The 17,014-nt window shown below is 36.2% G+C and overlaps 1 protein-coding gene across 13 annotated transcripts in view; it reads left to right on the plus strand.

The window, feature by feature from the left end:
- SENP7 (SUMO specific peptidase 7) overlaps positions 1-17,014 on the plus strand; it is a 152,664-nt gene that overhangs the window by 52,428 nt on the left and 83,222 nt on the right. For 10 of the 13 annotated variants that reach the window (XM_007105434.4, XM_007105431.4, XM_007105435.4 and 7 more), the window contains 2 exons: positions 2,058-2,155; positions 15,056-15,253. In XM_007105434.4, the coding sequence (XP_007105496.1) occupies positions 2,058-2,155; positions 15,056-15,253 (296 nt within the window). Of the gene's footprint in view, positions 1-2,057; positions 2,156-6,190; positions 6,382-15,055; positions 15,254-17,014 lie in introns of those variants that run through there. The other 3 variants (XM_055085804.1, XM_007105437.4, XM_055085814.1) reach the window with 3 other exon arrangements.

Raw genomic sequence — 17,014 nt, forward strand, 5'->3', positions numbered from 1 at the left:
CACACACACACACACACACACACACACCTTCTTTATCCATTCATCTGTCAGTAGACATTTAGGTTGTTTCCATGTCTTGGCCATTGTAAATACTGCTGTTGTGAACACTGGAGTGCATGTATTTTTTTTGAATTACAGTTTTCTCTGGATATATGACCAGGAGAGGGATTGCTAATCATATGGCAACTCTATTATTAGTTTTTTAAGGAACCTCCATAGTGGCCACACCAATTTACATTCCCACCAATAGTGTTAAGAGGGTTCCCTTTTCTCCACACCTACTCCAGCATTTGTTATTTGTAGACTTCTTAAAAAAATTAATTAATTACTTTTTTGGCTGCGTTGGGACTTCGTTGCTGCATGTGGGCTTTCTCTAGTTGTGGCGAGCAGGGCTGCTCTTTGTTGTGGTGCTTTTTGGCCATTTGTATGTTTTCTTTGGAGAAATGTCTATTTAGGAAGGAAGACAGTATTTTAAACTTATTACATATATAATCATCATATATCCTTGTGAGATAGTAACCATTATTACGTAAGGAAACTAATGCATAGAGAAGATAAGTAATTTATTTGCCCAGATTCACACTGTTTCTCTTTTTAAAAATAAATTTATTTATTTATTTATGGTTGCATTGGGTCTTTGTTGTTGCATGTGGGGTCTCTAGTTGTGGCGAGCTGGGGCTGCTCTTCATTGAGGTGTGCGAGCTTCTCATTGCGGTGGCTTCTCTTGTTGCGGAGCACAGGCTCTAGGCATGCGGGCTTCAGTATTTGTGGCTCACAGGCTCTAGAGCACAGGCTCCGTAGTTGTGGTGCATGGGCTTAGTTGCTCTGTGGCATGTGGGATCTTCCTGCACCAGGGCTCGAACCCGTGTTCCCTGCATTGGCAGGCGGATTCTTAACCACTGCGCCACCAGGGAAGTCTCCACAGTTTATATATATATATTTAAAAAATTTTAAATTTTGGCTGTGTTGGGTCTCTGCTGCGTGCAAGCTTTGTCTAGTTGTGGTGAGCGGGGGCTACTCTTTGTTGTGGTGCGTGGGCTTGTCATTGAGGTGGCTTCTTTTGTTGCAGAGCACAGGCTCTAGTTACATGGGCTTTAGTAGTTGCAGCATGAGGGCTCAGTAGTTGCGGTGTGCAGGCTCTAGGACGTGTGGGCTTTAGTAGTTGTGTGCGCGGGCGCAGTAGTTGTGACTCGCAGGCTCTAGAGTGCAGGCTCAGTAGTTGTGGCGCATGGGCTTAGTTGCTACTTGGCATGTGGAATCTTCCCGGACCAGGGATTGAACCTGTGTTCCCTGCATTGGCAGGCGGATTCTTAACCATTGCGCCACCCAGGGAAGTCCTGTTTGTATATTAACTAAATCAATTTTAACTTTGTTTGTAGTTGGATTAAATCTAAACACTGTTAGTAAGATATCTTACTCTTCCCTAAAGTTTTTCCATGCAGCAGTTCATAGGGAATCAATTGTAATCCCTTCCAATTGTTTATAAATGCAGTTACTTCAGAATCACAGACTCTGTTTAACTTGGCATGTAATTATTTTTATTTCCTTTAAACACATTCACCATTTTTCGTAGTTATGTAAGCTTTTGAACCTTAAAATGTCTATTTCCTGACTAAAATTACCTTTACATTTTTAAATGTCTTTTTTCTTTTTCTTTTTTTAACGAATTAAGTCCAGACCCTTTATTTATTTATTTATTTATTTATTTATTTATTTATTTATTTATTTATTTATTTATGTTTTGGCTGCGTGGCATGTAGGATCTTAGTTCCCCAACCAGGGATTGAACCCGCACCACTTGCAGTGGAATGTGGAGTCTTAATCACTGGACTGCCAGGGAAGTCCGTACATGTCTTTCTTCTATTATTTATTGGACTTTTATATCCTCACTAGCAAAAGATGCCAGGTGTTTTGTAGATTGCATTTTTCCCCCTCTGTGTACTATAATTATGACTTTGGCTGTTTATCTTGAATTTCTAAATAAAAATTAAGTGCCTCTTAATTGTCATATTGCTATATTTATTATTGAAATTCCAAATTCCATTTTTTTTTCTTAGTGGAAAAGGAGCCTAAGAAATAAGGTCCTCTCTGTAGACCATAAAAGTAAAAAAGGTGTACGTGGGCGTCCTGTCACTTCTAAGACATCACCAGAAAGGTAAGATACATGTATGTGTGTGATATAGGATGGGCTTATACTATGTATAGTGTGACCATGAATGATTCATTTAACCTTTTCGGTTCTCAAATTTTCACAACTTTTAAAATACAGTGATTGAGTTCAGTGGCCTCTACTGTTCCTTCTAAGCTCTTTCTGTGATTCTAATTCATCTTAACTCCTTGTTTTTGTGTGTTTGTAACATCTTGAAAGCTTTAGCTAATAAAGCAAGAGTTACATATAGACTCATTAAGATGCTGGATATTATTTGTGCTCCACTTAGCAACTGTGGTCTTAAAGTCATAGTATTAATGAATAATGGATATGCTGGAATTAAATATCTATGGGATTCAAATTACAATTATTACCAGCAGGAAATCGCAGCTAAATTTTAGTATTGGACATCAGTAAATGCTTAAAAAGTTGTTATTTTGCAAAAGGGTATTATCTTTTTTAGAATAGTGAATGAATAAAAAGTGACAGTAACAAAGTAAAAATTACAATTATTGGGAGTTTGCACAAGTGAGAAGACTAATTGGAGTTCTTTTTTTTTTTATAAGTTTATTTATTTTTGGCTGCATTGGGTCTTTGCTGCTGTGCGTGGGCTTTCTCTAGTTGCAGTGAGCAGGGGCTACTCTTTGTTGCAGTGTGCGGGCTTCTCGTTGCAGAGCACAGGCTCTAGGCACACGGGCTTCAGTAGTTGCGGCACATGGGCTCAGTAGTTGTGGCTCGCAGGCTCTAGAGCACAGGCAGTAGTTGTGGCACACAGGCTTAGTTGCTTCGCGGCATGTGGGATCTTCCCAGACCAGGGCTCAAACCCGTGTCCCCTGCATTTGGCAGGCAGATTCTTAACCACTGTGTAACCAGGGAAGTCCTAATTGGAATTCTTGATTTTATGTCAGAGCACTCTGTAAGCTGGTTAGTCTGAATTCTCACCTTTCAAGTGAATTGTCCTTAAGAAATAAACATATCTGGTGACTCCATATCCTTATCAATACTTATTTTCCCTCCCTCCTTCCCTTCCTTCCTTCTTTCCATAGTTGTCCTAGTGGGTGTGAAATGATAATCTCATTGTGGTTTTGATACATATTTCCTAATGACATTGAGTGTCTTTTTACGTGCCTGTTGGTCATTTGTATATCTTCTTTGGAGAAATGTCTGTTTAGATCCTTTGCCTGTTTAAAAATTGTGGTGTTTATCTTTTTATTGTTGAGTTGTAAGAGTTCTTTATATATTCTGGATACAGGTCCTTATTAGATATGTGATTTGGAAATATTTTCTCTCACTCAGCTTTTCACTTGATGGTGTCCTTTGAAGCACAAAAGTTTTTTTCACTTTGATGAAATCCCATTTATCTATTTTTCTTTTGTTGCTGTGCTTTTGTTGTCATATCTAAGGAACTATTGCCTAATCTGAGGTCATGATGATTTACTCTTGTGTTTTTGTCTAAGAGTTTTATAGTTCTAGCTCTTAGATTTAGGTATTTTATCCATTTTGAATTAATTTTGGGTATGGCATGAGATAGGCATCCAAATTTATATTTTTGTTTGTGAATATGCAGTTGTCCCAGCAACATTTGTTGAAGAGGTACGAATTTTTCTTGGTACCTTTGTTGAAAATCAGTTGACATTAATATGTGTTTATTTCTGGATTTGGATTTCTAGTCCATTGATCTAAATGTCTTTTTATTTCAGCACCAATGTGTGCTGTACACTGTATTATTGCAACTTTGTGGTAAGTTTTGAAATGGGAAATGTGAGTCTTCCAACTTCATAATATTTTTCAAGACTTAAAAAAAAAATTTTCTGGCCGCACTGTGCAGCATACAGGATCTTAGTTCCCCTACCACGGATCACACCCATGCCCCCTGCAGTGGAAGCATGGAGTCTGAACCACTGGGCTGCCAGGAAGTCCCTTTTCAAGATTGTTTTGGTTGTTCTGGGTTCCTTGCATTTTCAACTGAGTTTTAGAATCAGTTGGTCATTTTGAGCAAAACAGCCAAGGATTTTGATGGAGGATGTGTTGAATCTGTAGACCAATTTGGGGAGTATTGCTGTCTTAACAAATTAAATCTTCTGATTCATGAATATATCTTTCCATTTATTTAGGTCTTATTCAATTTCTTTCAACAGTGTTTTGTAACTTTCAGTGTGTCTTGGACATTTATTGTTAACTTTATTCCCAAGTATTTTCTTTTTGATGCTGTTGTGAATGGAAGTGTTTTCTTAATTTTAGTTTTAGATGGTTCATTGCTAGTGTGTAGAAATCCCATTTATTTATATATGTTGACCCTGATTTATATACTGTGACCCTGTTTGTGCTGTTCTAGAAATTTTTAGTAGATTGCTTGGAATTTTGTATATATAAGATCATGTCATCTGCAAACAAAGATGGCTTTACTGCTTCCTTTTCAGCTGGAGGCCTTTAATTTTTTCCCCTTGCCTAATTGTCCTGGCTAGAATGTACAGTGTATAATGGAAGTGGTGAGAGTGGAAATCTTTGTATTGTTCCCACTATCAGAGGGAAAGCATTTAGTATTTCACCATTAAGTATGATGTTAGTTATAGGTTTTTTATAGATGCCCTGCTATGGTTTGAATGTTTGTACAATATCTCCCCAAAATTCATATATTGAAATCCTAATGCCCAATTTGATGGTGTTTGGAGGTGGGGCCATTGAGGGGGGTGCTTAAGTCATGACGGTGGAGCCCTCATGAACGGGATTAGTGCTCTTTTCATAAAAGAGACCTCACAGAGCTTCCTGGTGCCTTCTACCACGTGAGGACACTGTGAGGAGTCTGCAGTCTGCATCCCAGAAGAGGGCCTTCACCAGAGCCTGACCATGTTGGCCAGCACCCTGATCTTGGACTTCCCAGCCTCCAGAACCGTGAGAAATAAATGTTTGTTGTTTATAAGCTGCTGAGTCTGTGATATTCTGTTATAGCCTGAACAGACTAAGACATGCCCTTTTTCATGCTGAGGAAGTTCCCTTCTGTTCTTAATTTGTGGGAGGCTTTTTATGATGAATGTGTGTTGGATTTTGTCAAATGCTTTTTCTGCATTTATATCATGTAATTTGTATCCTTTATTAATATAATGTATTACATAAATTGATTTTTAGATTTTAAACCACCTTTGCATTCCTGGGATAAATCTCACTTGATTCTGATTTATGATCCCATTTATATGTTACTGGTTTCAGTTTGCCAGGATTTTATTGAGGATATCTATGTTTGTATTCAGAAGGGAAAATAACTTGCTATTTTCTTATGTTGTCTTTGTCTGGCTTTGGAATCAGGCTAATAATAGCCTTGTAGAATAGGTGAAAAGTGTTGTCTCTTCCTTTGTTTTCCGGAAGAGTTTTTGAAGGATTGGTATTAATTCTTGTTTAAATGTTTGATAAAATTCACCAGTGAATCCATCTGGTCATTCATTGGTGGTGTGTGTGTGTGTGTGTGTGTGTGTGTGTGTGTGTGTGTGTGTGTGTGTGTGTGTATCTGTGAAGTTTTCCAGTTAGAAATTCAGATTTTTCCTTGTTATAAGTCTGTTGAGATTTTCCTTTTTTTTTTTTTAAGAGTCTGTTTTGGTAGCTTCTATTTTTCTAGGAATTTGTATATTTTATTTATCTAATTTGTTGCCATACATTTGTTCATAGTATTCTATTATATTGTTTACAATTTCTGTATATTGTTAGTGATGACCCGTCTTTCATTCCTCATGTTAGTAATTTGAGTGTTTTCTTTCTTTCTTTCTTTTTTTTTTTTTTTTTTTTTGTTCAGTCTACCTAGATATTTTTAAATTTTGTCGATCTTTTCAAAGAACCAACTTTTGGTTTCATCAATATTCTCCGTAGGTTTTCTATATTCGATTTCATTTATTTTCACTATAATCTTATTTTCTATTTCTTCTCTTTGTTTTGGACATAGTTTGTGCTTCTTTTTCTAATTTCTTAAGATACATGGTTAGGTTATTGATTTGAGATGTCTTCTTTTCTAGTATAGGTATTTAGTTTTTTTTTTTTTTTTTTTTTGCGGTATGCGGGCCTCTCACTGCTGTGGCCTCTCCCGTCGCGGGGCACAGCCTCCGGACGCGCAGGCCCAGCGGCCATGGCTCACGGGCCCAGCCGCTCCGCGGCATGTGGGATCTTCCCGGACCGGGGCACGAACCCGTGTCCCCTGCATCGGCAGGCGGACTCTCAACCACACTGCGCCACCAGGGAAGCCCTAGGTATTTAGTTTTAAATTTTATTCTAAGCACTGCGTTAGCTGCACCTCATAAATTTTGGTATGTTGTGATTTTCTTTTCATTAAGCTCAAAAGTATTTTCTAATTTCTGGTATGATTGATTCACTTCTTTTGAAAGTGTGAATTGTTTAATTTCTATGTATTTTTAAATTTCAAAGATTTTCATCTTTTATTGAGATGTAATTGACATATAATATTATATTAGTTTCAGATATACAACATAATGATTCTATACTTGTATATACTATGAAATGATCACCACAGTAAGTATAGGTAACATCCATCACTCACATAGTTACAGATTTTTTTGTGTGTGATGACAACTTTTAAGATTTACTTTCTTAACAACTTTCAAATATACAATACAGTATTATTAACCATAGTCCCCATGCTGTACATTATATCCTCATGACTTAGTTTTGTTGTTAATTTTTAATTGAATTCCACTGTGGTCTGAGAACGTTTTGTATGATTTCTCTTCTTGTAAATTTATTGAGGTTTATTTGTGGCCTGGCATATGGTCTTTGTTGGTTGTTGGAGAATGTTCCATATGTTTGAGAAGAATGTGCAGTCTGTTGCTGTTTGTTAGAGTGGTCTGTGGATGCATTGGTTGATAGTGTTATTCAAGCCTTCTGTATCCTTGCTGATTTTTTGTCTAGTTGTTCTATCAAGACTGGGGTTTTAAGTGTTGAACTATTACTGTTGAATTGTTAATTTCTCCTTTCTGTTAGTTTTTGCTTAATGAGCCTTGTGGTCCTGTTATTAAGTATATGTGTATTTATAGTCAGTATATCTTACTGATGAATTAACCCTTTTGTCAATGAAATGTCCCTGATTGTTTCTACAGACTTTTTCTTTTTTTGCTTTAAAGTCTATTTTGTCTAATACTGATAGAGCCATTCCACCTGTCTTAAGGTTGCTGTTTGCATGGTATACCTGTTTCCATCCTTTTTCTTTGAACCTGTTTATTTCTTTGAGTCCAAAGCGTGTCTCTGGTTGAGAGCATATCGTTGGATCTTATCTTAGTCTGTTTAGACTGTTATAACAAAATACCATAAGACTAGGTGGCTTATAAACAAAAAACATTTATTTTTCAAAAGTGTAATAATTCCTGGGAAGCCCAGGATCATAGCACTCCCAGATTCAGTATCTGGTGAGGGCTTCCTGGTTCTTAGATGGCCATCTCTTTACTGTATCCTCAAAGGGTGGAAGGGGTCCTCTCTTGAACCTTTTTTATGAGCACTAGTCCCATTCATGAGGGCTCTACCCTCATGACCCAGTCACCTCCCAAAGGCCCCACCTCCTACTGCCATCACTTTGGGGGTTAGGATTTCAAAATATGAATTTTGAGGTGAAACAAACATTCAGAACACAGAAGGTCTTGTGTGTTTTTTTTTAATCTACTCTCACAATCTCGACCTTTGACCAAATTATTTAATCCATTCACATTTCATGTGAATCAAGGTGTCCTCTAGGCTGTGCTTCCTTTGAAGGCATTAAGGAATAATCTGTTCCATGTCTCTCTCCTCTCTTCTTCATGCATTCAGTCCTCCATATTTACATGTTTCCCCTGTATGTCTTCATGTTGTCTTCCTTCTGGGTATGTCTGTTTCTGCCATTTTTATAAGAATACCAGTCATAAGGTACAGGCATACCTTGTTTTATTGTGCTTCACATTATTGCACTTTGGAGATAATGCATTTTTTACAAATTGAATGTTGCAGGCAACTCTGCATTTAGCAAGTCTGTTGGTAGCATTTTTCCAGAAACATTTGCTCACTTTGTGTCTCTGTGTCACAGTTTGGTAATTCTCACAATATATCAAACTTTTTCATTATTATTATATTTGTTATGGTGATCTGTGATCAGTAACTTTTTAAATTCAAGTATAGTTGATTTGCAATACTGTGTTTCAGCAAAATGATTCAATTGTATATTTTTTCAGATTATATTCCATTATAGGTTATTACAAGACACTGAATATAATTTCCTGTGCTATACAGTAAATCCTTCTTATCTATTTTATGTATAGTAGTTTATACTGGTTAATCACATACTCTTAATTTGTCCCTCGCCACCTCTCCCTCCCATTTGGTAACCATAAATTGGTTTTCTATGTTTGTGAGTCTTTTTCTGTTTTTTTTTTTTTTAAACATCTTTATTGGAGTATAATTGCTTTACAATGTTTTGTTAAGCACCGAGCTGATCTCCCTGTGCTATGCGGCTGCTTCCCACTAGCTATCTGTTTTACATTTGGTAGTGTATATATTGTCATTGCTACTCTCTCACTTTGTCCCAGCTTACCCTTCCCTCTCCCCATGTCCTCAAGTCCATTCTCTATGTCTGCGTCTTTATTCCTGTCCTGCTCCTTGGTTCATCAGAACCATTTTTTTTTTTTTTTTTTAGATTCCATATATATGTGTTAGCATATGGTATTTGTTTTTCTCTTTCTGACTTACTTCACTCTGTATGACAGTCTCTAGGTCCATCCACCTCACTACAGATAGCTCAATTTCATTTCCTTTTATGGCCGAATAATATTCCTTTGTATATATGTGCCACATCTTCTTTATCCATTCATCTGTCGATGGACACTTAGGTTGCTTCCATGTCATGGCTATTGTAAATAGAGCTGCAATGAACATTGTGGTACATGACTCTTTTTGAATTATGGTTTTCTCAGGGTATATGCCCAGTAGTGGGATTGCTGGGTTGTATGGTAGTTCTATTTTTAGTTTTTTAAGGAACCTCTATACTCTTCTCCATAGTGGCTGTATCAATTTACATTCCCTCCAACAGTGTAGGAGGGTTCCCTTTTCTCCACACCTCTTCAGCATTTATTGTTTGTAGATTTTTTGATGATGGGCATTCTGGCCGGTGTGAGGTGATACCTCATTATAGGTTTGATTTGCATTTTTTTAATGATTAGTGATGTTAAGCATCCTTTCATGTGTTTGTTGGCAATCTGTATATCTTCTTTGGAGAAATGTCTATTTAGGTCTTTTGTCCAGTTTTGGATTGGATTGTTTGTTTTTTTGATATTGAGCTTCATGATCTGTTTGTATATTTTGGAGATTAATCCTTTGTCAGTTGCTTCGTTTGCAAATATTTTCACCCATTCTGAGGGTTGTCTTTTCGTCTTGTTTATGGTTTCCTTTGCTGTGCAAAAGCTTTTAAGTTTCATTCGGTCTCATTTGTTTATTTTTGTTTTTATTTCCATTTCTCTAGGAGATGGGTCAAAAAGGATCTTGCTGTGATTTATGTCATAGAGTGTTCTGCCTATGTTTTCCTCTAAGAGTTTGATAGTGTCTGGCCTTACATTTAGGTCTTTAATCCATTTTGAGTTTATTTTTGTATATGGTGTTATGGAGTTTTCTAATTTCATTCTTTTACATGTAGCCGTCCAGTTTTCCCAGCACCACTTATTGAAGAGGCTGTCTTTCCTCCATTGTATGTTTGTTCCTCCTTTATCAAAGATAAGGTGACCATATGTGCATGGGTTTATCTCTGGGCTTTCTATCCTGTTCATTGATCTGTATTTCTGTTTTTGTGCCCGTATCATGCTGTTTTGATTACTGTAGGTTTGTAATATAATCCGAAGTCAGGGAGCCTGATTCCTCCAGGCTTGTTTTTGTTTCTGAAGATTGGTTTGGCTATTTGTGGTCTTCTGTGTTTCCATACAAATATAAACTTTTTTTTGTTCTAGTTCTGTGAAAAATTAATACTACTATTAATAAAGCTGTTGTGAATATTCATGTACAAGTGCCTGTGTGGACATGTTTTTATTCCTTTTGGTTAAATACCTAGGAGATGGGTTGCTGGGTCATTGAAAGTACATTTTCAACTTTGTTAAGCAACTGCCAAATGTTTTCCAAAAGTAATTGTGCCACTTTACATTCCCATCAGCAGTGCAGAAGAGTTTTACTTCCTCCACCCTCCTGCCAGCACTTGTATGGTCAATCTCTGTCATCATCCCTTTTAATGTATGTGTAGTGATATCTTCTTGTGGTTTTAATTGCATTTCCTTGATGAATGATGATGTTGAGCATCTTTTCATGTGCTTATTGTTTTTTTACATCTTCTCTCAAGTGTCTGTTGAAATATTTTGCTGTCCTTCCCCCTTTTTTGAAAAGACAAACTTTTTTTAAAGACTAGAAAGATGAGGTTAATGATATTGAGCACCTTTTTATGTGCATATTGGCTATTTATATGTCTTTCTTGTGAAGTGTTCAAATATATTTAAATATATAGAAATTTTAAAAATTTTATCTTTAATTTGGGGGGAAAAGATTGCTGACTTCTGCCTTAGGATATTATTATTCAATCAGATTACAATAAAGCAAATTTATGAACATGAAATAGGTATTTTCACAGAGAACCCAAATTGTCTTTTTCACTTAGAGCCAACTATTAGAATTACCAGTAAAATCACCAGTGGTGAGTCTTATTTGGTTTGGGTGAATAGAAAAATGGCATTTTCCAACATTGGATATTTTCATATTTAAAATTATTAAAATTACCACTGGGATATTTTCCCAAATAATTTAGCAAATTACTAATAGTCAGTAGTTTTCTCAGACGAAAAGTATACCTTATATATCCTTAAGATTTTAGAAGTATTTTCATTTGATCATTTAGAATTTTAAGTTGTACAGTTGTAAAACCTATAAAAGAGTAGCTCTGAATGTAAAAAATAATTTTTTTTCACTAATCAGTAGATAGTTTTTGGCTAGGTAAAGATGTTTACCATTTTTTACAAAATTAATTGGTTGACACTTCTCTTTATATAAATAGTATAGTACTTGCTTAGTATAGAAAATAGAAATAAAGACAAGTTGAAAGAAAAAAACACAGCCAGTCACTCTTAAAATTTAAAGTAGAGGATTTTAAGAGACTAATAAGTAACATTCCATTAAGTGGCTTTATCATTGTTCACTTAACCATTCTGCTATTGCTGGGAATTTTTATGTTTTTAATTTTTAAAATTTTTAAATTTTTGGCTGTGTCGGGTCTTCGTTGCAGCACATGGGATCTTTGTTGCAGCATGTGGGATCTTTTGTTGGCGGTGCACAGGCTTCTCTCTAGTTGTGGCATGTGGGCATTGTAGCATGCGATTTTTTTTTTCCCTTCTCTCTAGTTGAGGTGCACGGGCTCAGTAGTTGCAGTGTGAGGGCTTTGTTGCCATGCGGAATGTGGGATCTTAGTTCCCTGACCAGGGATTGAACCTGTGTCTCGTGCATTGGAAGGCGGATTGTTTACCACTGGACCACCAGGGAAGTCCCTATTGCTGGGAATTTAAATTTGCTTTCATTTTGTTGCTTTTATAAATAATACTGTGATGAATATCTTCATGCATAACTTTTTTCCCGTTTCATATTTTTTTGGTACAGGATTCCAGGCGGGATTATTTTGTTAAGAGTATAACAAACACGCAAGATGTTGTTAACGTTTTCCCACATTTGCCTTCTCTCAGTCTCTTTTCATACATGTATGTAAGTGCATATCACATATGTACATTCATGTACACATTTTTTTTCCCAGAACCGTTTGAAAGTAAGTCACAGATGTCAGGCACTTCACCTCTGAATACTTTAGCCTGCACTTCTTAAGAACAAGAAAATTCTTTTACATGATAACCACAATACATTATGAAGAAAATTTATAATAATTTCATATTATCATCTAATATAAAGTCTAGAATCAGAATTCTCTAAATGTCCCCCAAAATATCTTTTGTTAAAAAAATCTAGGATCAAATTGAAGTTCATGCATTTTATTTTTTGGTTATTATGTCTCATTAGTCTCTTAATCTTAGAATAGCCCCTGCCTCCCCATGACACCCCTAAACCATGACATTGACTGTTTTGAAGAGTTCAAGCCAGTTGTCTTGTAGAATGTCCTACATTCTAGATTTTTATAATTGGGTTTGTCCTCATGATTAGGTTCATGTTACATTTTTGGCAAAAGTACTTCATAGCTGATGTCATTTGCTTATTGCATCATATCAGGGGATACGTAGTGTTTGCTTGTCCCACTGTTGGTGGCCTTACATTTGATCACTTGGCTAAGGTGGTAGCTACCAGATTTTTAGTTTTAAAGGTGCCTTTTTCCTTCGTAATTAATAATCACTTGTGAACCTAATTATCTGTTTGCATTGTGCTGACACCAAGGTGGCTGAGCAGTGATGGGAAAAAAAAATCACAAAACACAGTATGTTTATGTCATTATAAATTTGTGGTTATTAACCCTACTGGATTCCTCAACTTCAAGATAATCCTACTGTGTTTCTCTAGTCAGCTTGTGTTCCCCCTCTCCACAGTGATGATTTGAAGCCTTTTCTCTCCTCAAGCCTGTGTTCTTTTACCTTTGGTATCACTTTGAAAATATGATCTTGGTTTCTGGAAGAAGGAAAAGGGGTTCTTCTCCCACCATAAACCAGCACAGTGGAGCAGTTAAGAGTGCTGGCAACAGAGTTGAGAGTGTGTGGCTCTGGATCTCGCTCTCACTACTCACCCATTTTACTATGGACTTAGTTATTAATCATTCTATTCTTGGTCTTCTCAGTTGCAGAAGAATAATTACCATTTTACTTCACAGAGTAGTTGTGAGGATTAAATGAAGTAAATCATTGTAGAGGTCTTAACATGCTTCCTGGTATATGGTGCATGTTCAGTAAATATTAGCTCTTTTTATGCTACTTCTTAAGAAACTTAATTATAAAGTTAATTATCCTGTCTCCTGTATCTTCAACCTCTCCTAGTCTGTTGACCTCTTCCCATAAGCACTGAAACTTACACAGATATTTTCTATCTTAAGCTAACTAACCAACCAATAACTAACTAAGAAGACCTTTCTTGGATCTCACATTTATCTTCAGCTCTTGTCCTGTATCCCCCTTTCGTAGCTGTTTGTCAACTGCCTACATTTGCTGTGTCTGTGTCCCTTTTCTTCTTTGCCATTTCTGCTCCCACCATTCCACTAAACTATCCCTAAGTCACCATTTCCTCTCTAAATTCATTATTACCCTTTTCTCTTGGTGTTTTCTTTATTATTCATAAAAGATCGAAGTCATCTTTTAAAAATACAGCTCTGGTCTCATGATTCTCTTGTTAAAACTAGGGGATTGATATTGTTGTTGACATTAAAGTTTCAAATCCTCAGTATAGTCCACAGGGTCCTGCCTAACTGCCCATCCTTATCTTATACAAATTTCCTCTTCACTCTAAGCACTTGAGCCAGGTAAGTCCTTTAATTTCCTTGAACAAGCTTTACTCATGTCTGAGCATTTACATTTTGTCCTCCTTTTTGAACCACTCTCCATTTTCCACTTGTTTCCTTTGGACAGTTTCAGCGTAAATGTCATATTCTCAGTAAAACCTTCCCTGATCTGGTTCAGAAGAAATGCAGCACCTGTATTTTCTGTTCATATTGCTCATCACAGTTGTAATTAAATAACTAATCGGGTAATTCTTCTTTGTAATGTAAGCTCCATGAAGGCAGGAACTGTAACTCTTTTGTTTGTTGCTGAATCTCCAGATTCTACTAGTACAGTTGTTTTGCTAGAAGGTATTTGGTAAGTATTTGTTGAACAAAGAATGAATTATTATTCATTCATAGAAATGTCACTCATCTCTTTATTCTTTAATGATAATTCTAAAATCTATAAACTTAAAATGTTTGGAGTTTCAGTGCGTTCTATAGAGGTTCCTCTGAAGACTTCTATCCCGCTTCTTCCAGATGATCTGAAGATACAGCCCCAAGTGGCTGCGGCAAACAAGTGATTTCTTTGAGCTCTGTTTTATATTAAAAATACACGAACACTTTGCTTTCTGTTTCTTAATATTCTTAACATTTGTTAAACAAACAGTGCCTAAAACTGGTACTAGGGAATAGAATAGACACTCTTCTGATCACACATTTCCAAGTCTTCCAGCCATTCCTCATTTGACATTGTCTCACATCTACTTGGTAGCCTGTTCACAGTCCTGCAGAAACTATATTTCATGGTTCTAGAACTGAACACAGTTCTTCAAGTATTATCAGCACATAGATGTGTTGAATGAGTAATGGGCAAAATGTAATGAGGCAGAGCTGGAAGTGCTGGGATTTATCAGTTTTACTTTTGAAATTGGTGTAGGTACAGTAAGTGTTTTAAGTTGACATATTTTTAGAAATAAGGTAAAATTAAATGTATCTTAAAACTATGTAGGGTTAAGATTGTAGATGTTGTACTGTTACCCTTAGTTTTAATTATGTTTTCCGAATCAAATAGTAAAACAGGAATACATTTTTAGTGCAGAAAGCGGTTACCTATGTGATGTGATGTGCAGATGTGTGTTGTTGTTCCACTTATAGTGTGACCAGGCGCATATTGGTTACCAGCAATCCAACAGCTGTACGTGTGTGTGACCACAGATGTAGTATACTAGATAGAATTCTGAAGAAAGAACCAATTAAGTGAAATGTGCTTTAGTTTTTCATGTATATTTGAGAATGATTAGGCATATTTTTTACTTATGATATTTACTACTCTGGTTAATTTCTTTAAGAACTGAATTTAGAATTCCTGGAGGTTTTCATTTGTTATAATTTGTGATGAATTCATGTATTATATAACGTTTAGTACTGTATGTATTAATTATTTATGTGTGTAACAGGCAACTCAAAGTTGTGTTGACGAATGTCCTATGGACGGATTTAGGACGAAAATTCAGAAAGACCCTACCTAAAAATGATGCTAATTTATGTGATGCCAACAAGGTGCAATCAGACTCATTGCCTTCGACATCTGTTGACAGCCTAGAGACATGTCAAAAATTAGAACCTCTTCACCAAAGCCTTAATTTATCTGAAAGGTATGTTGTTCAGTATTGATTTTGTTCAACTTACCGCATTTGAAATAATTTAAGTCCAATAGTCTTAAAAATAAGATTGTTGGAAACGATCTTTAAGAAAATCTGCACATACAGGTGTGACTCCCTCAAATCTTAAAGTTGACAATCTTAATTTACAAAGTTAGTGATTCTACATTTCATTAGCTTGACATAGAATTATTTTTAAAAACAAGTATTCTTAGTGCAGTTAGCTTAATAATTTGATTCACATGTACATATTTTTTTAAAAAATTATTTATTTATTTTTGGCCGCATTGGGTCTTCGTTTCTGTGCGCGGGCTTCCTCCAGCTGCAGCAAGTGGGGGCCACTCCTCATCGCGGTGAGCGGGCCTCTCACTGTTGCGGCCTCTCTTGTTGAGAAGCACAGGCTCCAGGCGCGCAGGCTCAGCAGTTGTGGCTCACGGGCCTAGCCGCTCTGCGGCATGTGGGGTCCTCCCAGTCCAGGGCTCGAACCCTTCTCCCCTGCATTGGTAGGCAGACTCTCAACCACTGCACCACCAGGGAAGCCCCTCACATGTACATATATTTAGAGATTCACATATGATATAAAATGAAGAACTAGATATATATAGATGGGTAAGGACCTAGATTAAATAGTTTTTGAAAGGTATGTTAAAGATGCAGAAAATAAAACAGGTATGTATATCTGTCTATCTGTAGATCTTTTTAATTTTCTGCATCTTTAACATACCTTTTAAATATTATTTAACCTGGGTCCTTACTACTTTTGACTTTGCGAGTTTCCTTGTATTTTACATGCATTTTTTTAAAAAAAGGGGATGATATTGAAATACTACTCCCAGATTTTTGATAATAAATATGCAGTTTAATTTTGAAAACTAACAAGTTTTATTCTATATTTTTTAAAAGAATTATATATGAAGTTTGGGGCTAAAAATTAGGAATTAGCTCTGGGAATTTGTCATAACATATTAATAATATTTTTAATGTATTTCCACTTACAGTTTTAACCCTTAAATTAGTATTTTTTAGGGGAGGTATTTTGCTTTCAATTAGAATATCCTGTCATTAGCTAGATGGCGCTTTGGTTATTTGGTCTGTAATCTGATAACAATTTATAAGTGCTTTAAGCCAAGATCCAGTGAAAACCTGTTAACTTTCAGCACAATTATTTTAAATATTAAAGAACTCTGTCAAAACATCTGAACATAGTATTATGCATTAATTGTTTTTTTAAAAAAGGACACTTTTTTAAAAACATCTTTATTGGAGTGTAATTGCTTCACAATGCTGTGTTAGTTTCTGTCGTACAACAAAGTGAATCAGCCATATGCATACGTAAATCCCCATATCCCTTCCCTCTTGCGTCTCCCTCCTACCCTCCTTATCCCACCCCTCTAGGTGGTCGCAAAGCACCGAGCTGATCTCCCTGTGCTGTGCGGCTGCTTCGCACTAGCTATCTATTTTACATTTGGTAGTATGTATATGTTGATGCTTCTCTCACTTCGTCCCAGCTTACCCTTCCCTTTCCCCGTGTCCTCAAGACCGTTCTTTATGTCTGCATCTTTATTCCTGTTCTGCCACTATGTTCATCAGTACCATTTTTTTTTAGATTCCATATATATGCATTAGCATACGGTATTTGTTTTTCTCTTTCTGACTTACTTCACTCTGTATGACAGACTCTAGGTCCATCCACCTTACTACAAATAACTCAACTTCATTTCTTTTTATGGCTGAGTAATATTCCATTGTATATAT

Source organism: Physeter macrocephalus, chromosome 1 (assembly GCF_002837175.3).
Source record: "Physeter macrocephalus isolate SW-GA chromosome 1, ASM283717v5, whole genome shotgun sequence".
Taxonomy (NCBI): Eukaryota; Metazoa; Chordata; class Mammalia; order Artiodactyla; family Physeteridae; genus Physeter; species Physeter macrocephalus.